We start from the raw sequence: 26,669 nt of genomic DNA, 5'->3' as shown, positions 1-26,669 counted from the left end.
GAAGACTGGTGAGCCCCGACTGACACACCACTGCGCAGTCTCTTCCACAAGGATGGTTGCTTCAGGCGTCCCTCACCGCTCCACAAAACCGACCACCACTCGTTTGGTACAAATGACGACTAAGCTCATCAAGGGGCAGCATCTCCATAGGTTTGGAGATCACTGAGATGCGCGATATCGGCCGGTAACTATCTAGGACGGTAGGACGGGACTAGACCCAGAACCACGTCCTTAACACAGGCGGTAAGGAGCCGTGCCATGGCCGATGAACGGACTGGAAAAGCTCCAAACGGAAGAAGCTGAGCTGCCTCTCAGATGCGCAGTAAGACGGGCAACATTTTCAGGACCAACTATGCGAGAAGGACCAAGATCAGTCTTAGCGGTGGCTCTGAACAGACAACACGCGGGTTCGCCTCAAGCTGTTCAGTCGTACCCCGTTGCGATGAATGCAGCTCAAGTGACGCGCAGAATCATCGGCTGTGGGCGATGACCGCGAGAGCTGCAGGCCACGTCATAACTGCGTCACGCGCGCCAAAAGGGCGCGCAGCTGCCCGCTCTGACGTAATGCGGCTGGAAGTCCCATCTCCTGCTACAAAATATAGAGCATGCGGTACACTATTTCTCAAAGCCAAAGTGCACTTCGAAAAGAGCCGCTGTGCTTAACGTCAAATGGGGGAGATAAGAGCCCAAGTACAACCTTTCGTTGAGTTTGCGTGATACGTGTCTTTTATTTGCAAGTCTTTTTTCCCAAGTAGAGTGTTTTAAGCTTACGTAGAACTCAACGTACAGACATTTTGAACACTCAGTGCATTGTAAACACTACCGAACACACACGTTGAAAGCAAGGCCAATGAAATGTTTTGCTTTGGTAGTGGTGAGCGGGGAGCCCAATAAGATTTCTTCCGCCCGAGCTGCTGATTCAAAAAAGATATTCTGCGCGTTTCAGAAGGACTCCGATAAAACTTGTATAACTGATCAAATCGGACCCTCCTGATCTGACGATAAGCGGCAAGTACAAAAGGTGGCGTGCTTCCTTTAATGAGCAATGTGACGCTTCTCTACTGACATTGTTCCGGCCTTGACAGCGACTAGCTCTCGACATGGACGTTTGAAGGTGTAACATGAAACCGATGATTCATCGGTCTGTTGAAGGCCGAGTCAATGTGATGCTCCCTTTTTTCCAGATCTACTGCGCCTCTTGTGTCTGACACGTTCTGGCCGCCGGCCGTAAAAGCTTTACGGAACATACAACTGAGAGGAATCGTTGGTTTCCAACTTACCCGCTTTATTCAGTAATGAATCTAGGGAGTCCAAATCTAAGCTCACCTTTATCAAATCTTAATTTATACAGGCCCCTGATCGTGTTAAAAAGGCGAAATATTCAAGCACATGCTTGTTGCTGCCTGGAAGTTCTTTCATGTATTTATCAACTGCATAATGCCTTACAGTTTAATTCAAACGGCGTGTCGAAAGCTAATATCTGTATAGAACCTGTCAGATTCACATCGTCGATACGCAAGCATTTGTAATCTAGAAGCTGGAACACATCTCGGGTGTTGCGGTAAAACTGGAACAGAGCAATTAGACAGAAGTCATACTTTCGATGTCTCTAGCGAATGCCGTCCTGATACTGGAATTCATTCATTTTCATTCCAATAGCCACAGATCCTATCACTGCCGCGTGCTTTTCGAAATGACGCCATTACACAATGCAAATGGTGGCTCATACCTCCGGGAATCCATGTTCCTCGTCCACGAGTGCCTTCATGTCAAATCAAGATATCGACATCAAACAAGTCACAGCCACGTACTATTAACATACATATGATAACACGTATTCTAACAGCTCATCATAGATGATCGAACACTGTCTTCGAAAGGCTTCGGACAGCGGCCGAAGACGGATCTCCGGGCGATATAGCTGTCTAGCGGCCGCGCCCGCCCCGCACGTTCGCCCGCCGCCTGCCGCCGTTGGAGGAGCGCCTCTCGCCCCTGCTGGATGACCGCCTTCCACCGCCGGAGCTCCTCCGGCACGTGCCGGACCGCACGCTGTAGGATTTCGGGGTTGACTTGACGCGCGAGCCGCCCTGGGACGCGCCGCCCTGCAGCAGCTCTTGCAGCGACAGGGCTAGATTCTTGACGATGGCCTTGTCCAGCTCTTCGGCGGCGTCCTTCGTCAAGTCTTCCTTGTTCTTAAACCAGTGTTTGAGGGCCAGCTTCCTCACGAGCGGACTAGCCGGGTCGCCGAAGACACGGTTGAAGAACTTAGGCGACGGGCGACTGGATGTTGGCAGAGATGTCAGGAGAGGAAAAGTCGAAGTCAACGGCGGTGTTGGACGGCGTGACGGTGAACGTGCCGTTCTGATGGCCACGTACCGTTAGCGTCGTCTTCAACGTGCCGACCGTCTTCGCGATCCGCACCGTCGGCCGCGCCGACACGGAGGCGCACATCTTGAAGATCACCCGAATGCACTTCTTGAAGCGCGCCGAAACAACGGCGGCGAGGTTGGGCCAGGAAATCCGGGCATCGACGGCGATTTGCTGCTCGGCTGGGAACGTCAGCGCCAGGTGCTCGATTTCGTAGCACGAGAGGCCAGTCAGCGTGCCGTCCCAGAAGCTCAGGTCGCCGTCTTTGTTCGGGAGCGTCAGCGGGTCAGCCTTGCTCGCCACCTCGGCCCGCTTGTCCATCAACAGCGCCTTCACACAGTGCGAGAGCGCCTCCGGCTTGTCCAGCACGCACTCAAGCTGCTCCTCCGAGCTGCCGGTCCGGTTCGTTCGGCCCCGGGTCGACCGGCTACGCTGCGCGCTGCTGCTGCGCGAGCGGCTGCGCGATCGCGGAGCGTTGCCGCTGCTGCGCCAGCGTCGCGCAGCAACAGCAGGCCAGCAGGACCAGCGTCAGCGCACGGCCGACAGGCACCATCTCCACAGCTGCAATGGTCTGAACTGCGGCTGCCACAGCCGGTGCGGCTCATATAGCCGAGCGCGGCGGGCGTAACGGTCTGAAATCCCAGCTCCAGCCACCCGCTGGAAAGCCCGAGCCGACGCGGCCCGAACTCGGGGGTTCCCCGGCAGCGCCAGCAGCCAGATGGGCGTCGGCGAGGCGGACTCCCAGTGGACCGCGCTCGGAAAAGGCAGCCTACAAACGCTGGGCGTCGAACGCGTCCAAGCTAACACACAGTACGTATACATATAGCCGTATGTAATAAGATACAGGAGCATCAAGTATCGGCAGCCTTCGGTGACGTTCGTCACCTGCCATGGTTCCTGTTGATGGTGAGACGTACCAGCCTGATCGTAAACCTCACCTGCAAGTAGTTTTGTTCCACATACTGAAAGCGCGCTGGCACAGCTGATTTCGCCACGGTTTACGTAGTACACGTTGCAGCGTTCTAACTGCCGGAGTACGTAGTACAGACGTGTCACATGACCGCAGTGAATGCTGCGGCCCGGGTTAGTGATTTGATAATAACTCCGTGCAGCTGCCAGTGCGGCGGAATGCCTCGCCTGAAATTTCCGGTGACTCACAGACTACGCCAGGCGGGCACTGATTTATGACCAGGGCTTTCCAGCTGCCGCGAGCAGCTGCACGGGAATCAGCCGCTGGTGTCCCACGGGGGCTTGTTTTCTCGTATGGACGCCGCCGCGTCTGAGGAGCGCACCGATCGGGTGTTGCGGTGCCCGAGCAGTGGTTCACGTCTGACTCCCAGATGTCCTCGGGGCTGTCGTCATCGTCGTCACAGTCCCGGGTGCCGTGCGGATTTGTAGGGAAGGGATGTGGAGTGTGCAGCCATGCCCTTCATGCCAAACCAGGTGTTGAATGCTTCTGTAAGTTCAGACGGTACTTCAGAGTTCAGTTATTGGTGAAATGGTTGTATGACGCAGATCGTCCACTCTTTAATGCCTGGAATCTGAGGCACCGTCATAATGCCGACAGGCGATATTCTATGTCCATTTATAGGCGCAGTTGCAAAGCAGTAAATGTTTGGCGATAAATTCGCTGCAGCAAAAGCGTCTATCGAAACGAATGCACCACTAGGATGTGCACCACTGTAGCGCCACTGGATGTGCACCACTGTGCACCACTGGATGTGCACCACAGCGCACCACTGGATTCCTTGTGCGAGGTGGGACGAACAAGGTGGCAGCAGGCGTCAGCTTTCAATTTTTATAATGCAAATAATGTTCTTTCATCAGAGGTTAGCGGGCAAAGAGGCTTACTTATGAATAACCGTCAGTCGCATGTTCGCAGATTACGATCAGTTATCCGTTTCTTTAATCCAAACCCTCATGATTTTTTGTCATGTGAAACACAGAAAACCGGCTACCTAGGAGCCTGGCTGGGCACGGCTATTTCAGTCAACGGCATTATGATGGCGAAAATATTCATGTATTTGTTGACTGTGGCCAAAAGTTTGCAAAAACCGCAGCTGTTTTGACCAGATGCTTGTCGCAGTGAACTGGGCTAAGCGTTGTGTGGTTTTCATAGCCAAGCCCCTCCCTTGGTTTAGGACACAACGTATCGTATTCGAGGACCGGTTTAGAAAAGATGACATACGCATATATATATATATATATATATATATATATATATATATATATATATCATCTCGGCGTATATGATTGGTGCACCTGTGCGTCGGACAGCGTTGACACCCAATCAATGTTAAGCCAATGGTGCATTCACCCACGTGGCGCGGACAGTGTCACGTCTTGTCTGCTCCGGTTGTGGGGATCTGACAGCAGTCCTTCAAACCGCCTGGAAAATTGGTGGATCTGTGGATCCGCGCTCGAGTGCGTGTGACCGACTGCACACTAGGGTGTGGCCCACATTCACAGTTTGTCTACTCTCTCCACAGTCAGATGACTCATTTCGTATCATTGCGATTCGGGTCGTCGAAATCTGTGCCCGGTTTCGGCCCACGGCGTGCAGCTTCCTGGCATTCAGCAAATTGTACGTTGTCCATGCTAACTGAATGGGAAATGCCCTAATTTTCCAAAAGGAATTCGGCAGGAAATATATAATAATGAATAAAGTACAAAAATCATAAAATGTAATAAAACTTAAATCCCACATGATGAAACGCAATGTAAGCAAGCATCTTTAAATGATGCATCACAGCTTTAAGGAAAGCGTTTCTTGCTGCCAAAAGCTGCATAAAGCTGCGGCGGCGGTGGCGGCAAAAATATGATACAGATATAGAAAGATATGCAAAGATATGATACGATATACCAGAAAGCGCGACTGCGGTGCCGGGCCAGGCCAGGTTCTGGTGGGCCACAGCCTCGCCCGTAAACAAAGATTATGGGTGCCAAGATAAGCCAGGCCATCGCACTTCCTTGGATGACATAACGGAGATGACGTAGGTTTAAATACCCACAAATACACCAAATTTATATCTGGACATACAACAATAATGCTTACTCAAGAGCCCAGACTATCCTGCAGCACGGCGCCGAACAACCCACTGAACAGCGCGCTGTGAGGCGCATCAGGAGGTGCTCCCGCCTTCGGCCGGGGTGGAGCTGGCGGGGCGAGAGCTGGCCGGCTGCGGGTGGGCTCAGTCAGCGGCGGTCACCCGAGCGGCCCGGCGATGCGAGGGGCCGAGTGTCACGGACCGCGGCCCGGCTATTTCTGCCCGGCTACGACGGTCGGGCGCGAGCCAGGCGATTTGGCACGGCTCGTGACGTTGGCCACCGCACCACGCCCTACCTGACAGGTACGGCCCACCTGAGACGCCGCCGGGGACGGGGGCGGCTGCACCGCGACAGCCATGGCCGGTGCGGTCCGCCCGGGACGCCGCGGGGGACGACTAGACCACAGCAGGTCATGAAGGCTGAGGTCTGCCTAGAAGACCGCCGAAAAACAGCTGAAACGCACCTGGTCTTGACAGGTGTCGGCGTGCGGCCCACCTAAGACGCGCTCGTAGGTCAAATTAATTATGCTGGGTCATGGCACCACGTCCGCGCGGCACACCGTCGGGAGACAGCCCAGATGCACCGGGTTGCGATCGTAGGTCAACTGAACTATCTTGGGTCGTGACACCACGTCCGCGTGGCACGCCGTCGGGAGACTGCCGAGATGCACCGGGTTACGATCGTAGGTCAACTGAACTATGTTGGGTCGTGACATCACGTCCGCGTGGCACTGCCGTCGGGAGACTGCCAAGCCGCACCGGGCCACGCCCCGCCCAGTCTGCCCGACAGGCCGGCCACCTGGCTGACAGGCGGCAGGCAACTGAACCGAACCCAGGTGGGGTAGGTGTGGCCCACGCGTGACACCGCCAGAGGGAGTCACGTCGGGTTCACTACATACGCGTGTCCCCCTGGAAGACCGCCGGTAACTGACCGGGCCACAATGACGGGCGTGGGCCGCCTGGCAGGCCACACGGTGACAATGACAGACACAACCGGATCGCGCTCGTCCTGACAGGTGCGCTCGATCTGGAGGACGCGCCGGGCCAAAGTCGTGCCAAGATAGTCAGCCGGCAGCGTCACCTCCCAGCTCGTGGGAGCCGCCCGACTAACGGGGCCTGGCAGGGTCGCCCGCCGACGGGGTCGGCCGGCTTCGGGGCGATAACCCCGATGCCGTAGCGCGTCAGCTTGACCGCCAGACGGCCCTCTGTTGACGTTGGCACAGGTGCGCGTCGCGGCCGCAAGGCAAACAGCTTAATTTCAGATACAAATCAGTCAGTGACAGCTGCCGTGACAGTGCCCCGCCGAGTCCGGCACCACCGACGAGGGCGGCCATTCACGGCGCCGGCGGGATTCTGAGACTCTCCCCACGCCAACGATCGGATTACCGTAGAGTCGACGGCTGCGCGACGGAGTCCCATTTATCTTCAGTGACGACGGCTGCGCTCGATGAAAGTGCTGGAGTGAGCATAGCTGACCCACCCAAATAACGACCACCTTAAAGGGGAGAGTTTGTCCCCGGTCAGAAACGAATGTTCTGTTCTAACCTAATGCCGTACTTTGATCATATATGTATCATGATGGCGGTAATATGTAGATACGATCATCTTTCTTTCCTATAAAAAACGTGGGTCGCCAAAAAACCGCATAATCGCTAATCAAACCTTATAACCATATGATAAAACGATATTCATCATCAAAGGAAATGTCCGCCTTTGAAGACATTGAGGTAAACATCCGATATGATGGAAAAACTCATATAATTGACTCATATGTATTGGCATACTTTCAACTGCGAGAGACTGCTTTAGATAACAAGCTTGCACTGTTGAGTAAATATGCTCTCAATACGCTATCGTTTGATTGCGTCATGGAACGTTTTTATGGCCTCCTGGTCGCTAGCAGACTAGCTATGCTGGGATGCCACTATAGCGGACGGACCAACTAACTTGTAGTTCTTCGATTCGACGCGAGTCGGCTTGTAAATTCATGCCAGTGAAAACTCCACCATCGTTATATGCCCGTATTCGGGTCCTTTCCCGTGGTGTTCTTGCAACTGTTTCCGTGATACCATGCTTTTTATTTCCAGACGCATGCTCCGTTTCAGCGCTATTCTTAAGTGATTTAATTACCATCCTCATGTCCATCACAACTAGAAGGACCGCCCAAATGTTTGGGAACGAGAAGTTACTTCTTACTTCCGGCTGGCCGAAGTAATCGCGGCATAACTCCCTAGTATTTACGCCGGTTGATGAACCTGGCAGCAATCCCCCGAAGTAGACCGCAAAATGCCGAGCCTGAAGTAATTTCAATGAGCATATGTGCTTTCGTTTCCATGGCAGCGCTCAAGTCAATTTGGATCTGGCAATGTTTCAGGCCCATGATTAAGCCAGAAACATTTCAAAAATATCAAAAGGTGTCGTTAATAAATTTATCTGCACTACGCACGTAGGCAAAAGGCAACAAACAAAGAATAAGCAACAAATGTTCACTAAAAATCAGTGACTGTTCTTGCCTTACGTTGTACATTTTGTTATCTTCATCATGTCTGTGTCACGCGAAAAATACAATACCGTGAAACTGCAATATGGAGGGGGGGGGGAGAAGATGATTCATACCGGCTTGCCAGCTTTATCCACCGCATTTCTTGGCATATTTCGGTGATGTCTTTTAAGTAAACGTACGAACTGCAGTTGTACTGATTTCCTCACACATACGCACAACGTCCGCCCTAACTACAAAGTCCGTCCTAAATCTGTTGACATCACGTCATAGCTCAGCCATTTTCACTGCTGGCCGATTCTTGGTCGAAACGTTCTGCTCCTACGCTCTTGGCCATGCGCCGGCTCCTCCATGATAAGCACTTCGAATCGAATTTCTACTCCATGGTTAAATCAGACAGGTACATGAAACTCCATGGATGTTTGCTCAAGTACAGGATAACAACTCATTTCACTTTCTGAGTGCAGGGTGTTTTACTTGAAACACCAATTTCAAAAGGCTGCAATGTGTGTCGCAAGTATGCATTTTTTTGTTTGCGTAGTCGGTGCTCCTCTTCGCAGTAAAACCACTCCACGACAGCCTCCTGAACATGAACGTATTCTCCAAATTCCAAAATAGCCCACACCTGCTAATGTCTTGCAGGTGGCGTGTCCAGCTGCTGAACGAGAGGACGGGGGCCTGCATCTCTAGCTCCCAGACCGACAATCCACCAGGATTGCGAGAAAGACATCAATCTGAATGTCCAATAATTTGCAATAATGCTTGCCAGATGGTCATTACTTGCTCTTTTAATATTGACCTTTAAAGTGAAACACCATGTGGCGGAAATTTATCGGCGTAGGAGTACAAAGTTACCAGCTACTCATTACCCCAAGCAAGTGCATTCAAAGTAAAAGCTTGCGAACTTACTGGCCCTGCCCGAAATTGTACTCCTTTCTCTCTTTATGAAACTGGTTACTGCTGTCAGCTGATGCGACGGTTCGTGTTGACGTACTTCACACATGGAATAGCCAATGGCCATATTTGTTTCGGCATTAAACATAATACGGCCATTGAGGAGGCGAGATTTGTTGGAATGACGTCATCCATCTCTGGGTGTCTTCAAATAAGGTAGCGCGAAAAAATTGCGCACATTTACGCGCTAGTTCAAAAACTATAGTAAATGAAGCATCATAAAGGGCTTAACTGTTAACTGCAGGAAATTGTCTTGAAAATGGCTAAATCGGCTCGAAACCCCCTACAAATATGGAATAGTCCCTTCCATAAACGTGTAGGCAACTTAAGTGAGTATAAAATTATCATACAAAGGTATACATGATATAATAATAAAATCTGATTACAAAGGAAAGCCAGAATCTAGCCCACTTGTCCCAACGCACCAGGCACCAGTCGACCAGAACGTGCGTGGTCCCCGCGTGCCGCGGTACAGTGTGCTGGCAGGCGGCGAGGCCAGTGGTGTACGGCGCCGCCACAGTCCTGTGTAAGTGCTGCCTGGCGCGGCGGCCACCCTCGCTGACGTTTGCCTCCCGCTCCAAGGATTTTATGTCCCGCTCACAGACAGCCTGTGGGAGAGCAGCCGAGCTCTCGGCGCTGCATTTAAGGCGATGCATTGTAGTCAATGCGTTGCATGTGGAACGTGTGCTATCGGTATCTATAAGTCCCTCACCAGCCTACGGAGCGGTGGCGGTAATTAGGATATTACGGGTGCTTTAAGTGGCTGCCTTGGTCGCCAACAACCATTTCCCCAGTTATTTTTTCCTAGAACGAGCAAACAATATGAGGCCATGAAAGCGGCTTTTGAAAGCGAACAAATTACAAAAACATCAAATATATCCACTTTTGCCCCCTGCCTTCGGCCGTGATTTCATGAACTAAAACGCTGTCATCAGTCAACCACTCTTGCCTCCCGCGTTGATACAAAACCTCGCAAAATTGCTACAGCTTAAAAACGAAGCTCTTTGCCACTAAAAAAATCACCGATGAGTCCGGACAATGTGGTGCAGCTTTCTACACATTTGTCTCCTTTATTTCGTCTAATTATAAAGAAATAGACCTTTCACGTACGCCAATCTCTGCCACACTTCCACACATAAACAGTGGATCCACAGTCACCCGCGTCACTAATGATGTGGTGTGGACTGAGGAGTTTTATCACAACTGATCGCATGAAATGTTTCCAAGTGGCTCAGGCATTGATCTGAGAGCATAAAATTACAAAAGAGAAAAATGAAATAGAATGGTCACACGCAAAATTTCAACCCGATGACGACCACAACCGTTTTATCACATTACGTCATATTGGGTATTTTGACCTACATCTGAATCTTATGGAGGAAAAGCGCAAGCTGAGGCAAATAAAGGCAGGGTAGAAACGGCAACGAGCAAAGTTGCGAACTGCAAGCATTAGCCATTATGTACCGGCATTTCGTCATAATAATACCAAAGGACGACACAACGAAAGACTGCAGGATGAAAGTTGTCCAATCTACCAAATTTGGCTAATTAAAGGTACTTATTTGCGCCATATTAAAGAATCGACCAGTGTATTGTGATCATAAGCTGCGCGCACGCTCAAAGTTGAGGGACTGATCGCGATATTGAAGAACGAATTTCGAGGGGGCACCCAGCTAGATGGGTGCACACGAACAATCGGATGTACCATGGGCGCGCCAACCGAGGCGCGTTTACCACCGACTGAAGTTCTGTTTGGCTGCGGCCGGGTCGGTCCAAACGTCTTGACTACGAGGCGGATCGGTCTGACAGTGTTGGCCGGTGTTTGGCATTTCACCAACAACAGACGCGGTCTAGACGAATCTGGCGCGCCCGACACCTGCGCCATGCGACGACCAATTGGCGGCGGCGACCGGCATAGCCGCAGAAGACACCGGCCAACTGCGCCACACGTGCAAACCGGGACACGGGTCGAGAGAAGCGAGCTCCGCGAATATTTCACAGACAACGAAAGACGTCATTCGCTTCCATCTTGCCAACAGGTTGGCAGCGCTAAGTTTCATCCGACGTCTGGTAGGGGGCAGAACAATGGGCTGACCAGACTTTTTATTTTTGTCTGCAGCCGGTGCGTCATAACAATTTTCACGTCAAAACAGCGGTATCCGACCTATGCCAGATGCCAAGGACAGCAGCCAAAATAACTGATGGCCCAACGGCCACCACCCAGGTAGAGCGAGAAATTCGATAAATCGCGTTGGTCAACTGAAAGGGATTAATGAGCGCAATCGATTTTGTCGTGATTCGTCTCCGATGCAGTAAGGCGCACACATTTTGTTTGAGGGGCGCTGAGATAGGACTGCCCGCTACGAGTAGCTTAGAGTAGCAACGCTGCCCGCACCACCCAGCTGGTCCGAGATATGGGCGTTTTTCCTCAGTTTGTTAGCCATGTGGTATATAGTTTATGTAAGTCGTAAAATATATAGGGTGACAGCCATTCGCAAATATTTGCTTTCCATATCGGATAAACGCGATGCCTTATGCAGGCCTCAAACAACGATGTCACCAGCGCCCAACTCGCTGTGCGCTGCATTTGCAGTGAAATGGGACCGGTATGTGCCTTTGAACCACCGGCGGGGCGGCCGTGCAAAATGAAACTGTACCGTGCAGGACCATTGCATCATCGATGCCTTTAAGATATACGGATATACATACGCGGCTTTAAGGAATGTATGCCGATGGGTAACACGATGCCTAATGCCTCCTTATTTTGGCTGCATACTTATGTGAATGTGCTTGAGTGCATATATGTATGTATGTATGCATGTATGTATGTACGTATGCATGTATGTATGTATTGTGTATGTATGCACGTATGTATACATGCATGTATGTATGCATGCACACACGTGTGCATGTGTATGTACGTATGTATGCATGTATGCGTGTATGTATGTACGCATGCATGCATGTACGTGTGTACGTACCATGCGAGCATACATATTTATTGTTATGAATGTTGGTATATCTGTGATGCGCGTTCTATGGAAGCATTATGCCGCGTAAGCGAAAAAATACGGATGAACGGAAGCTTCCTCAATCAGTTTTAGCTTCAATTAATATACAACAAAACACAAATAACATACAATTAGCTGCAACAAAATTAACCACGATTGTCATATGCATACACCTATGTAATTATACAGGCAAGCGCTTGTCGTGGAGGTCGAATGTAAGCTGCTGAGAGATACAGCGAATGGCACACACACACACACACACACACACACACACACACACACACACACACACACACACACACACCACACACACACACACACACACACACACACACACACACACACACACACACACACACACACACACACACACACACACACACACACACACACACACACACACACACACACACACACACACACATATATATATATATATATATATATATATATATATATATATATATATATATATATATATATAGATATAGATATAGATCGATCGATAGATAGACAGATAATGTGAAATATATCTCGTCCGTAGTATCTCCGCGTGGCTGCCCTTCCTTTCGATCAGCCACGGGTCACTGATGCATTACTTCCGGCATGATGGATCAGCAGCAGCATCTCCGTCATTCACATGCAGATGTGCACCGCATCAGCCCGTGGGGGCAGACGGCGTTATGCTCGGGTAGGTGTTTATGCCGGCTCCGGATGGTTACCAGTCGGAAAACCCGGACCGGTCGCCAGCTGCTGCCTCAGCGGCCGCGACCGCCTCCCGGAGAAATGGACAACACGCCCCGCGCCGGCCAGAGGAGACCAGAAAAGGTTCAGTACAAACAAGCTGGTTGAAATATTATTTTTTTGCATGTATTATGTCCCAGCCCAATGACATTTTCAAACGTACCGTAGACATGTGCATGAGTTGATGCTCTACTGCCACGTGCCTCGCAAATGCGCTGAACAAAATCTGGTTTTGGGTGAGTTTTGAGTATACGCTCGGGGACATAATACTCGCTCACTGAAAAACTGTAATATGCGCACATCGCGGAATGAACGCTTTTGCATACAATTGCGCATTTTTCGCTTAATTTGAGAACAAGTTCCTTGCGGAGGTGTGGTAGTTACTGCAAAATAGCATCACCAGTGATCAATGTAAATGGAAACCTATAACACGGGGCGTTTCAAAAATGCCAGTTTCAAAAATCCAAGTAAGATGTTAAAACTAACCTAAGCACGCACTATCTAGCAAGTATTGTTGACCATGTATTGGAGATTTAGATTGGTTTCACACAAAAACAGTGTGACCCAATACAAGACAACCGGTGTACCCGCACGGGCTTGGTGTGGTCTGGGAGCTAGAGATGCTAACTTCATCGCATCGGCCTCAGCGGCTGAGCACGCCATTTGCAGGATATCAGCAAGTGCGTGCCATTGGCGCTCGTGTTCAGGGAGCCGTCGGGGAGGCGCTTTACTAAGCTGATGAGCAAGGACTATAAAAACAGAAATTTTCACTTAGTGTTATAAGACAAACATTAAAAAACATTAAACATAGTGCTAAGCCATACGTAATATGAGGAAACATGTCAATACACGTTGTTATGCATGTCTCAATCTTTTAAATCTCACGTTACATATAAGGTGTCCTATAGTTCTTACTGGTTGTGCATGAAGGCTCCGTAAAATAGTATTTTCTGATCTAATTTCCTAACAGCATCTCATATTTCGTATAAGGGTGCATCTCAGACTGCTGCAAGTCCGCTGCTGCAATATGCAGCGCAGTCATCACGCGTTAAACACCACGACGATGGAGCGATGGCAGACACCTCCAGCTCGATAAATGTCCACGTCCAGGGACTAGCTACGCTCATCCATATGATATCAACCTGCCGTAAGTTTTGACGACCTGCTGTGCCGAACGCTCAATGTAAAGTTTAAGAACTTCCAAAAACCAGCATAAGCTGAAAAACGTTCTCCAGCAGTGATCTCACGGTAAAACCATCTGTTAGAAGCAATCATTGGGCTGACAATGTTGACAATGGCAAGGGGTCGTCTTTACAGTCGTTACAGCGAGCTCATTGAATTTAAGGTCACCTTTTTTGCGGAATGTGCATCCACCCCATTGTATTGGTGGGAAGCATTTGGAGCGCTCAAACCTCAGAAATACCGAAAGTTCCACCCAAGTATGGCCGCTCTTCCAAAGCCAAACCCGATCAAAGCTCAGGGCGCCCTAGCGACACCACCCCCCGCTGCCTCCGTCAGCAGAACCTCCTCTCCGGCGGCGGCGCCCTGCCGGATCCGGGAACTTCCCACGTGACCGGCGCGGCGCCAGCTGACTGGCGTTGGTCACGGGGCCGCTGCCGCCCTGTGATAATCAATACAGAGGCCGGCGGCGCCGGCAGCGGCATCTGCTTGCCGGTGGCGCTCTCCGTCTCCGCCCAGACAGACGCCTCCCCCCCTCCCGGCTCCCGGCGGACGCTGGGTCAAAAGAACGCTCTTCCACGGCCGGCGCGCTGCGTCCCAGATGGGCACTCTTGGTCTTAGAATAGCGCTCCTTCTGAGGACCGGCGCCATCAGCAAGTCCCACGCGGACGCTGTCGGTCTCAAGAGTACTGTTCTCACCAGACCAACGTTCTCAGTCCCAGGCGGACGCTCTTGGTCCCAAACGGGCGCTTCAGTCTCAGCCGGACATTGCTTTCCCTTATCTGCAATCAGTCTCAGACGGCCGCTCAGAGGTCGGCGTTCTCAGTTTCATGTGAGCATTATCGTTCTCAAATCGATCGACAATCTCGGTGTTCAGGCGGACGCCACCAGTCTCAGACGACTTGCTATTGCCGGGGCTCACCTTTTCAACAGGACACTCCTCCCAGGCGGACGATCTCAGTTTAAACGCGATGTTCTCATCTTCATATCGATGTTATCATTAACAAAGCAGCGCATCTAGTCTGACCCGAGTCCAGGCATTCTCATTCATGCCCCGCTCTGCCGGTACATGATTCGACACCAGCTGCTGGTGCCGTGGTACCACTAGCCAGGTACCACTGGTACCTTAGCACCATCATCAGGTGTGCCACTGGTACCGTGGCCCACCAGCCGGCGTGCCACTCGCCGTTCCGTCGCCACATGGCGGTGATCAGCGCGGAGTTTTTTCCACGCGATTACCGCCGCCCGGCGCCACGTGCTGCACAGGGTTGACGAGCAGCGCTGGACAACAGATACCCAGCCGTCGCCGGTCCGGGGAGTCGCTGGCCAGTTCACAGCCAACCGTCAGCTGTCAGCCGGCGCGTGTGTCGAGCCGCTCACCCACGACTCCGTGCCGGTTTGGGTCCCCGTGACAGGCGAGGATTTAGATCGGGCTAGGTGTGACCTATGTGTTCTGTTGATATCGCCATCTACCAGAGGCGACTGGCGGCTGGGGCTGGCGCGGCTGGCGCTGGCCGCGCTGACACCGGCACAGGATGTGCATCCAGCCGCTTTGCTGGGGCAGACGCGTGCCGCAATCGAAGACAGTGACAATGGGCCCGACTTCCTGTTAACACCGGAGACCGGTCCGGGCCGCTGCCGGTCCAAACTCCGCCCCGCCCGCCCCCCTCCCCCCTTCCCCTCCCTCTGCCGGTGGACCCCATTCAACCCTCCGCCATCGTCGTCGGCGCCAAGAGACAAACGGGCTCTGTATCTGTGTTCGGTCTCGGAGACAGGCGACACGTAAGCCGATGACTGGTCCGCGGCACTAAAACAGTGCAATGTTTGTAAAGGGCCGTGATTTAGACGCTAATGGCCAGATCCCACTGCCGCGATGAAAGAGGTCACAGAATAGCACAGATCGGGGGATACGGACCACTCCGGTACACCGTTCTGGTCGCTGAGACTCTGGCCTGAGCGCTGACTGGACTGGAGGCGTCCTTTACCGTCCCAACTTAACCAGAGATGCCGCGTACCGTTTCGATCGACCGGGGATGTCGTACACCGCTCTGACTTGACTGCAGACGCTGTATATTGATGCCGCTCTAACTTACACGGCGATGCCGCGTAAGTTCCCGTTCCGACCGGACCACATCTGCTGTAAAACAGTCTGCCTGCGCTAGCCAGAGACGGCGGTCCCCGCTGCCGGCCATCGGGCGAGGTGCTGCCTGACCCGCGAGCTGCGCCCTCCATGGACGCCTGTCGAGCTGCTCAGTCGCTGACGAGACTGAAGTCCCGCTAACCACTGACCTGTGACGAGGCTGGCGATCACGAGTGGGACGATCATCAGCTTGAGCAGCCTCATAAACAGCTCCCCCGGGTAGGCGATCAGGAGCTTGGTAGTCTCGTCCGGCCGGTAGGGCCGGATCGACACGCCTGCGGCGCCGGGGTCGCGGTCAGGTCACACGTCCGGTCACGGGCCACACCAATGTGTGCTGTGCCACCTCTCGCCGACCACTGATCTCTGGGTGGGATCTTGTGACCATGCGTGTCGGCGGCGCGGCTGTTCGCGGCTAACATATTGCTCCGGGCCGTGGAGCACTGCCTGTGGTGAGACTGTTCACATGTGCTGACTGCTTTTGTCCCCTGTAGGTCACGCCCAGCAATTTCTCGCCATTCAATATATATATATATATATATATATATATATATATATATAAACGGGTATATACATATATATATATATATATACGAGGTAAATATGCATATATATATATATATATATACATGCATATGCACATGGAAAACTACTAGACGTGCGCTTTGTGGCACAATTTGGTTTTTATCATCGATCAGTCTAGCCTCACCTCCCTTCAACTATACTAGAGTGAAATAATTATAACTATGCATGGGCACGAACAAAAAAGTTCGTTTGGTGCATGCGTTGCTTAATCGGTAGCATGTTCATGCAAAAAAGATTACAGAACATGAAAAATAAGGGACATGTCACTAATGTGCTGAGCATAGAGGAGCTACATTATACCCCTCGTCAGAGAATTGCTACATCTTGTGAGCACGTTTTTGTATTTACATCATCAAAGCAACGTGGCGGAGTCGTGACACGGGCTCAAGGGTCCCATAAATCGCGATAAAAGGAATTGCTGGCCATTTCGGAGAGGGGAGGGACATTCCCGAACTAAAGACAAGATGGAAATAAGCGATTTTGAAAAAAAAACTCAGCGTTTTGTAGCACAGATCAACGAATTATACTAAAAGTACGAAGCATTGATTTACGGCTGCATTCTACGACGCCATGATTCTAATACCGCAATTGTGGATGGTACTGGCAGGCTGTTCTGCACTGAAACGATCATGCTTTAGTCCAATTTGCTCTTCAAATGCGAGTGCCTCAAGAAACACAAGGTTCCGGTACCCAAGTGATCGATTTTCTTCAGGACGCAGCACGATTTACGAGGTCAACGAGAACGGTAAGTGACCACAAGACCATTTTGTGATGTGCCATGGGTCTTGGGGCAATATCTGACATACCCGGCCTGCATTACCACTAACTGAATGAACCCCACTTTTAATTACCTAATGGAGAATGAACATTGCTTGCGGGATATTAACACGCCATTTTTGCGAGAAGTGCGATTTCTCGAAAGTTTCAGAGCTAGAACGATGAAAATAGTGCAATGATGACTACCGAGTTAACGCCAAGCGACACCTTAATGCGGATGCACGCATCACCTTTGGAAAATTAACGCTTCGGTATTCCGAGTGTTTAGTGAGGCAGGAATTTTCACGCTTAAGTCTATTAAATGACAAATTGTTGGGGTGAAATAAACGACCGTGGTGAGTTCCTTGAAATAGCGAGTGAGCTATGAAAAGCACTCTAAATGAAGGGCACACTACGATCACGTCGGCCAGATACAGACGTGGATAGTAGAAAAAATCGTGAACGTCTAACTTTGCGTACTGATGCATCGTACTGCTCGCAGCACCACCATGTATGCTTCGCAGCTACAACGTTTAAAGACCATGGACCACATGCACGATTGCGGTTACAAAAACAGTCATGACTTAAGAGTCATCATGACCTAGGGCACCCAACAGGGGGTGGAGGGGACATGGTCGTGACCTCCGGCGTTTTTGTGCTATACGTAGCGGACGACAGACCGCATGCGATGCGCGCTTACCCGCGACAGGTGGAATTCTAGTCACTGGCCCTGTTTTACCAACCACACCCATATTTTTTACACCGGTAAACACATGCTTTTCCAAGACGCTCGCGTGGGGGCACCAGTGCGATACGTGCGAGCGGGCCCTTCTCAGTGTTCGTTGGAGGTCAGCGTTCGCTATGCGCGACCGCGGCTCTCCCCGTGTCCTGTGCCGTTGGTGGGCACGGGGGGCGTGCGCCAGCACTGCACCCGATGTAACGAGCCCACGTGTCGAGGCCGCGCTGGGTGGAAACCACGTGTCCGTCTCAGCATGCCGACAGACGTGACACGTAACAGCGTAGACAGATTATGTCGAGTGGCAAAGTGCCCCGCAGCATTCGGGGCAGTGATATTAAAACAGGATATTGTGATGTCTGATAACGGGCGGTACTGTAATCTCGGTAAGCCTGCTTTCACAAGACAGTTTTTGTCGAGAACTCACAATATTTTCGTCCAGACTCCCAACCGCATGGATCGCCTTTCACCAGACTCAGAGCATGACCAGACCCATGCCGTGGACCCCTGATCGCCTCTGATGACCCCTGTTTGCCCTCACAGCATGCTGCGAGCGGGATGGTCTCGAGAGTTGCGTTACGTTACGGGTGTACGTGACCTCACGGGTGCCCCTGATCGTCAGACATCCTGAGGGTGCCCCTGGTCGTCAGACATCCTGGGTCTTATCAGGATAATGACAGTGTCGTTAGATTTTGGAGTCCTCTTGAAGTCTTGGGGGAAGAGCGAAGCCTGCCTTTCCCAGTTTTCGCCTGTTTTTAATCGTTGACACTTGCGTTACGTGCCACAATCTACCACTATACCCACAACCAGATCATACAAGTGGCACACGAATACTGAATCGTGTCGTAGCCATTGAAAAATGAACACAGCCTCACGGCTTCGCACAAACCAAGCCATCACGGCTTCACGCACAGCGAGTCAGCAAGCAACGAACTAAAAATGGCGTCATAGAGGACAATGCCACTTGTAGAAGCTGTCAGTTCATACGTACCGAGGACAACGCCCATGAATACGCCCGATAACGTGGCGATGAGCAGAAGATTGTCCTTGACCCACGCTTGGGCCGCGTAGCGGGTCGGTTTCGTCGAGGGACTCATCTTATCGGCTTCTGAAACCCCAGCAGTGAGGTAGGTCAGCGCCAGCGGTGGCCGGGGGGACACGAAATACGCAATACGCTCGCTGCAGCGCAGCTAGAAATGCGCGAGTGTAATATGAGATAAGTAATAACGAAAGAGCGAGTGAAAATATGAGCGCGAGCCCATATTTTTAGGCGAGCGCTTTCAAACACAGTGCGGCGATTCGTGCGATAGTGCCCGACACATACGGATGAAAGCACAGGCACACGGATAGAAATACTGCACCATGGGAGAAGGGGTGGTCCAACACATACATACATACAAACGCGCATTCCAGATCACACAAGCTGTCAAAACACAGCCATAACATGCTGATCTTTCATTCCGTTCCGTACAGTTGCCGAGCGACTCTCTGAAGTCGGTGCAAAGCATCATAACTTCCGGGTGGTCCGTACACAAACCGACCGATTTTTGCATAAACCATCGATTCCGTTCTACATCTGGCGAAATACGTAGCTGATCCTGCGCCGTGTCATATTCACAAGCGCTTGCTGCAGCGGTGAAGTCAGCAGCCAGACCGCTCAGCCGCCTAGTGCAGCACCTCTTCGGAGACATCGCAAGGCCGGCACTGAACATGACGCAGGCGCGTTGCTTGCATCCTGCTTTTATGTCTGAATTATTGGCATCGTAATCCGTCTGGATGAAACGTTACTTTCGTTTGACTAGCTCACATGGGTGAAAAGCCACGGCAGTCAACACATAACAAGGAGTGCCTATCACCTCACAAAATGTAACACATGTAACACATTACAATGGGCAGTGGAACGCCCCTGTGTTGGGGCCTTCGTATGGGACCAGATTTCTTCTTTTCAAAACTACGCACCTTAATTCCGCTGCGTGCGTGCGCCAAAACAGGTTTATTGTCCTTCAGCTCCCCACATAAAAACTGGGTCTCGTTTGGCACGAACACAATTTGGCGACCTTAGGGGTTTGTTTCGCAGCCTCTGGCATCTCACTGAGCGTCGGGCCTAGCTAGATCAATAGTGGGTAGCGTTTCCGGGCTCCCGACCTGAACCAATTACCATCGGAGTCCCCATGCTCTCGTTCTGAACCACTTGCCATCCTAGTCCGCACGCTCCGGCCCTGAACCACTGGCCATCCGAGTCTCCCCGAGTTTGCAGGCTATCACCCTGAAGCGCTTGGTTCAGGCTCACGCTTGGGTTCACGGCGGCCACCCACCGGAGTCTCCGGCTTCGGCCCTGAGGCACGTATCATCGCAGCCCCCAGGCTCCCGCCCTAAAACAGTTATCTGAGTTCCCAGGCTTCCGCTCCAGATCACTTCTGAACTGAGTTTCCAGGCTCTCGCCATGAGCCACTTATCCGATGATTTAAGCTCCCGCCCTAAACCACTTGCCACCGGCATCTCCGGGTTTCGCCCCAACCCACGTAACACCAGTCACCGGGTTGTGGTCCTCAGCACTCTTTTGATTCTTAAATATTGAGATAAATAGATAGAAAACATAAAGAATATATAGAATATATTATAAATAGAATATAAGGAAAAAATATAAAGAATAGAAAAATAAATAAAAATATAAAAATTTATAAATACAGGCTCTGAGTCAAGTAAATTGGTTGAATTGACAGACATCTCCGCCTCGGATTCAAATATATAAATTTGAATGAGAGACTTGGACTCGACATCGGCCGAAGTGAGTGTGAATCAGGCTGTAAGCACAAAGGCGCTGGAAACCTTGGACTTCCGGCTCGGGATCAAGCCAATATGACTCAAGGGCACGGATGTCACTTAGTTAAATCGGTGGGGGAGATGAAGTAAAAGTGTTGACCTGACCGACCCCGAAATCACAATTTTTCTCCGGATTTTGACCACTGGTTTACGTTCCATTATACCATATTACATATACATGTACATAATATATACATATAATATATATATTATATACTGTATATATATATATATATATATATATATATATATATATATATATATATATATATATATATATATATATATATATATATATATATATATATATATATATATATTATACACATCTGGTGGGTTCCAAAACTACGATGATGATGATTTTGATAGTTGTGTTTAGGTGTCTAGTGTACCGGCAGTTCATACGCTTGCTACATTTTATTGGTCCAGTATTCCCTTTTTTGTTCCTATGCGCGAGGGGGCTCAGCAATAGTATGGTCATGCCAGGGTGGACGTGGAGCCTACTCCGGCTTGTTTTCGTCAGCATAAGGGAGGCATAGCGGTGTAATAAGTCAGCATAGTCAGCATAGTCAGCAATAAGTCGGCATAGGGGGAGGGGGGGGGGGGCTCAGGGCGCCCGAAATATGCAGAGTAACATCCCCATCCAAGATTCAACAGATGCTATGAAAAAGGCAGCTTGATTATGGAATATGTGTATGACCGTATTATGTTGGGTTGGTTTGGTGGAGTCCGGCTGAGTGCACCTATGTTCTGCTGGGTTTGGTTGATGTGAATTAGCTTTGAATAGACCGCTAGATTATGCCGGAGTTGTCGGGGTGCCGGTGGTGTAGTGGTTATCGCGTCTGTTAACCACTGCGCATCTGGGAAACCAGAGGTGCGGGGTTCGAATCCCCGCGGTGCCCGCCCTTCCTACCACACAAGCGATCACACACACACACACACATACACACACGAGCACGTCAGATTTATCATCTGTAACCTGAAATTTGATAAGGCGTTGCATTGCGGCGTGCTAATTGTTCTGGCAGCCCGCGCCTTCATAAACCACCGGACGCTGACTCGAGGGGCTGTCCGATAACGTCAGACTGAGATGGCTCGTGCCAGGGTGGACGTGGAGTCTACTCCGGCTTGTTTTCGTGACCGCCGCTGTCAATGCGTCCGAAATGAAATCATGTTTATTCCGCACGATTCTGTAGCAATGAAGACTGTTGCGAAAACTACATTTTTGGTTGCATTGGGATTACTTGGGCACGGTAATCGGAAGACATCGGAAACGGTATCGAGGAGGTGGAGCCATCTGTCCCTCATTTAGATTTCGACAAGCATTGACAACATCGGATTTCGGGTTGGCTACACATACTGCCGTTGAAAGACCTCAATTATATGTTCCAACGAGGTAATCATTTCATCTGAATTACCTCGCCCCCACCTTTGACCGTGTGCGGACCACCCTGAAATCTGTCTACCCGTCTCTGATTACCTCCATCTCACTGCCGGACTACCTCCTGACCACCAGTTGACCACGCTACCACCTTGCGGCCACTTTTAAACCACCTCATCATCACCCTCGAACAAACTCGCGACCGCCCCTCGAACGCATCATGATAGCAGCAGATGATGCTGGGACTTCTCCTGGAGCACTCTGTGACCAGCCCTAAACTAAATCGGACCAGCCGATTAACATTTTCGGACATTTTCAGGACTACATTATCACCTGCTTCTACATCACCTTCTGATCTCCCCGAAACCACTTCCCAACCACTTTTAGAACGCGCCTGCATTGCCCGCGCTAAAATGGAGAGGTCTGTAATATATATGGATACCTGTCGGCTACATGCTCGAAGTGAGCAATGAAACAAAATGATATAAGTTAGATGTCGCGTCCGTAGGTACGTTGTCTATTGTAAGAAATTCAAACAACACGTTTTCACGAGAATCTCTACCTTGCTGCCAGATAAGGACTAGAAAACCATGGCAGGTTTCCTTCTACCTGCTGTTTGAGACGTTTGTTTGCGTTTGTCTCAGACTCCAAGCCAAATATCTACGATGTCATGAAACACGCACGCATATGTTGTCTTGATCACGCCCTGATGGAAAATGGCATAGTTTGGCTCTTCTGGCGGGGTCGCCTGTCCAAGGTCGTCAACAATGACTACGTTGCTCTCTTCTACGCATGCTCAAAATGTTTCGGCCTCTTCTTCGCCGGACAGGTGAAGGCAGCGAGGGCAGCAAACACGAACTGGGCCAGATCCACCAACCATCTCCCAACGTCTGCGATGTCAACACAAACTTGGCCAGATCCACTCACCATCTCCCAACGTCTGAGATGTCAACACGAACTTGGCCAGATCTACTCACCATCTCCCAACGTCTGCGATGCCAACGCGAACTTGGCCAGATCCACTAACAATCTCCGGACGTATATGATGTCAACACGAACTTGGCCAGATTCACTCATCATCTATGGGCGTATGTGATAACACGAGCTTGGCCAGATCCACTTACCATCTCCCGACGTGTATGATGTCAACGCGAACTTGGTCAGATCCACTCATAATCTATGGGCGTAACAACACGAACTTGGCCAGATCCACTCACTATCTCCCGACGTATATCAAGTTAATACGAGCTTGGCCAGATCCACTCATCATTTATGGGCGCATGTGATAACAACACGAACTTGGTCAGATGCACTCACCGTCTCCGGACGTATGTGATGTCAACACGAACTTGGTCCGATCAACTAACCATCTCTCGACGCCCTTGGTGTCGGCGTGGAGTTGCCCAGCCCCACAAACCATTCCTCGAAGTCTGAGGTGTCCATACGTACCCGACGGCTCCACTCACCAGCAAGACCAGGTGCTTCGATCCCTTGCGCGTTGGGTATTGTTGACCTCTTCTTCTGTCCACGACTTTTCTCCTTTCCATTCACGTGTGGCCGGCCGCCGTGGGGTGCAGCGGGCGGCGAGACGGCGAGACGGCAGGGGCACGGGCGCCTGGAGCCGCGGAACGGGCGAGCGGGCCGGAGCCTCCTGAGAACGACGCCGGCCGGTGTCGACGCAACCTCGGCCGGGGACAGAGAGGCGGCGGAGGCGGCGACGGCTACCCGGTCCGGCGGCGCGGGCGCACGCGCCCCACGCCCAGGTGGGCGGGGCCACGCCCCCGGCGCAAGGCGAGAGCGCCGCTCCCGCTCTGTCGCCGCCGGCCATCCCGGAAAGGACGCAGCCGGCGTGGCAGAGGTCACGGCAAGGTCGCGGGACTGGCGCGTGGTGGATGGCGGCGTGGACACGACGGCAGCTAGGCCACGCATCGGCAAGAGGCGGCTGGCGTGGAGCTAGCGGCAGGGGTCACAAAGATCGCTGTGATGGGTGGAACGGGGAATATAATGAACGACGGCTAGATCAAGGACCCGGTTCAGGGTGGGTAGCACGGGAAAGGCTACAGCTCTGCGACGGAGCCAGGCAACGGTGGCCATACCGGGAAGGCTGCGGCTATGGCAGGGAGCTGGGAAGCATTATACTTTGTATACTATATATATATATATATATATATATATATATATAATGTATATGTATAAAATGTATAAAGATCCACTCACCATCTCCAGGCCTATGTGATGCCAACACGAACTCGGCCAGATCCACTCACCAGCTCCCGACGTCTGTGATGTCAACACGAACTCGGCCAGATGCACTCACCATCTCCGGGTGTATGTGATGTCAACGCGAACTTGGCCAGATCCACTCACCAGCTCCCGACGTCTGTAATGTCAACACAAACTCGGCCAGACTCACTCACCAGCTCCCGGAATCTGTGATGTCAACACGAACTCGGCCGGACTCACTCACCAGCTCCCAACGTCTGTGATGGCAGCATTTATATATATATATATATATATATATATATATATATATATATATATATAATATATATATATATATATCCATTACCATATACTTAAGAACCCTGTGGTACAAACTGGACGGCAGCCAGTTGTAGATACGGGTAAACGTGGCAGTCCACTGCTTACGCCAACAATTTCCTAACTAGACGCCACTAACCGATGTAGTTGACACGCCTTTGACCCCTAACTGTAACTGGCACGTTATAGAAGCAACCTTCACAAGTTACACCGGGTTACGCCCGAATCTCATGTGACCGATAACTTTCAAACGTGCAGCTCGACCTACCCCCACAACTGACGCCTCCGTGCTCTAACCTCCCATAAGTTTTGCACGGGACACGACATGATCCTCTCGCTGAAGATGCACCGCCGACGTTCTGTTGCGTAACGCGCCCAGCTGTGTTGTGAACACGCACCGCTGACATCAGCGCCACTGATCGGTGTAGTCACGCACCGCTGACATCAGGGCCACTGATCGGTGTAGTCACGCACCGCTGACATCAGGGCCACTGATCGGTGTAGTCACGTACCGCTGACATCAGCGCCACTGATGGGTGTAGAAGTCTGATGACGTCACCGACCTGGTGACATGTGGCCTGGCTCAGTCTGGTATTCCGGTGTGAGTCTGTGGACCTGGTGTGGTAAGGAGGGTGTGTATGTGCGTGTGTGTGTGTGTGTGTGTGTGTGTGTGCGTGCGCGTGTGTGCGTGTGTGTGTGTGTGTGTGTGTGTGTGTGTGTGTGTGTGTGTGTGTGTGTGTGTGTGTGTGTGTGTGTGTGTGTGTGTGTGTGTGTGTGTGTGTGTGTGTGTGTGTGTGTGTGTGTGTGTGTGTGTGTGTGTTCAAATGATATTTCGGCTACAGGCAGGCCGCTGTAGAAACATCGATTTGGCCTGAGTCTGACTTAGACACTGCTCGTTGATGTTTTGACCAATGTTTGTAGCCCATGCAATTATAGTCGTTTGAATCCTACTACAAAAGGCCTAACGCATGCCCAGCCTAAGCTAGCGTATCCCATCAGGCGTCTTGTCTAGTCGGCAATACCATATGTATACACCATTGCATGGGGGATATAATTTTCCGTCGCAAAAAGGTGTCTTGAGCTTAGGTTCCCCTTTTGGTTGGAGTCTGAATCCGAGCTTATTCCTGCCGACTTAGGCCTGATTCTGACCTCGAGTCAGCCGTTTTCAAAAAGGTCAGTTAAAGTTCACCGTATTTTAAAATCACCAGTTCAGAGCCCGCATCACTGCGTGCGTGAAGTGATCGGCTCACTTCAGTCGCAATCGGCCATGATGCCCGAGCTGAGGCCGAGTCCGGTCAGACTCGAACCCACGCTCACGAACGTCACCGCTCACCTTCTGAAGACAGTCGTCTGAGTTTTGCTGCGTTACCCCACCGTTCGGAGAGTCGATGGCGTGAGAACATCCCCATCACAGACTCGTCCGCCGAGTGGGGTCGTCTCCATGGCACTGCACCACACTGGGAGACGAGGATTTAATGACGTCGTCAGTGCCGCACGGTCACAATACGGTGCTCTGCGAGGTCAGTAACATTACTGCAGACCCGTGGGGGACGGTATGACGAAATCGTCACTGCTCCAGTCCCCCGGAGGCGTTGGCTCGGGGGATTGCTGCAGACGCGGAGACGATGATCTGATGACGTCAGCACCATAATCACATATAGGGAGGCGATGGTCTGATGACGTCAGTACCATTATCACTTACATGGGAGGCGATGGTCTGATGACGTCAGTACCATTATCACTTACATGGGAGGCGATGGTCTGATGACGCCAGCACCATCATCACATATACGAGAGGTGATGGTCTGATGAAGTCAGCACCATCATCACATATACAGGAGGCGATGGTCTGATGACGTCAGCGCTGGCGGGCCAGTGACCTGGTGACGCACGCCGCCATGGCCGATG

At 51.3% G+C, this 26,669-nt stretch overlaps 2 protein-coding genes across 3 annotated transcripts in view; both read right to left on the bottom strand.

Annotated features, from left to right (window-relative positions):
• Window positions 1–23,907, bottom strand: part of LOC119091810 (excitatory amino acid transporter 2) — a 41,019-nt gene extending 17,112 nt beyond the window's left edge. For both annotated transcript variants that reach the window (XM_037214695.1, XM_037214696.1), the window contains exons 1-3: window positions 23,687–23,907; window positions 19,008–19,124; window positions 16,092–16,217 (exon numbers count right to left, since the gene is read on the bottom strand). In XM_037214695.1, coding sequence (XP_037070590.1) covers window positions 16,092–16,217; window positions 19,008–19,113 — 232 coding nt within the window. In that variant the 5' untranslated portion in view covers window positions 19,114–19,124; window positions 23,687–23,907. The remainder of the gene's footprint in view (window positions 1–16,091; window positions 16,218–19,007; window positions 19,125–23,686) is intronic.
• Window positions 650–2,957, bottom strand: LOC119091811 (uncharacterized). Its single transcript, XM_037214698.1, has one exon. It carries the CDS (start codon window positions 2,686–2,688, stop codon window positions 2,266–2,268), a length of 423 nt encoding a protein of 140 aa, XP_037070593.1. The 5' UTR covers window positions 2,689–2,957; the 3' UTR covers window positions 650–2,265.
• Window positions 23,908–26,669: the final 2,762 nt, after the last annotated feature.

Source organism: Pollicipes pollicipes, unplaced genomic scaffold, assembly GCF_011947565.3.
Source record: "Pollicipes pollicipes isolate AB1234 unplaced genomic scaffold, Ppol_2.1 Scaffold_3447;HRSCAF=4054_pilon_pilon_pilon, whole genome shotgun sequence".
In the NCBI taxonomy this organism is placed as follows: Eukaryota; Metazoa; Arthropoda; class Thecostraca; order Pollicipedomorpha; family Pollicipedidae; genus Pollicipes; species Pollicipes pollicipes.
This window is presented reverse-complemented; position numbering and strand designations above follow the sequence as displayed.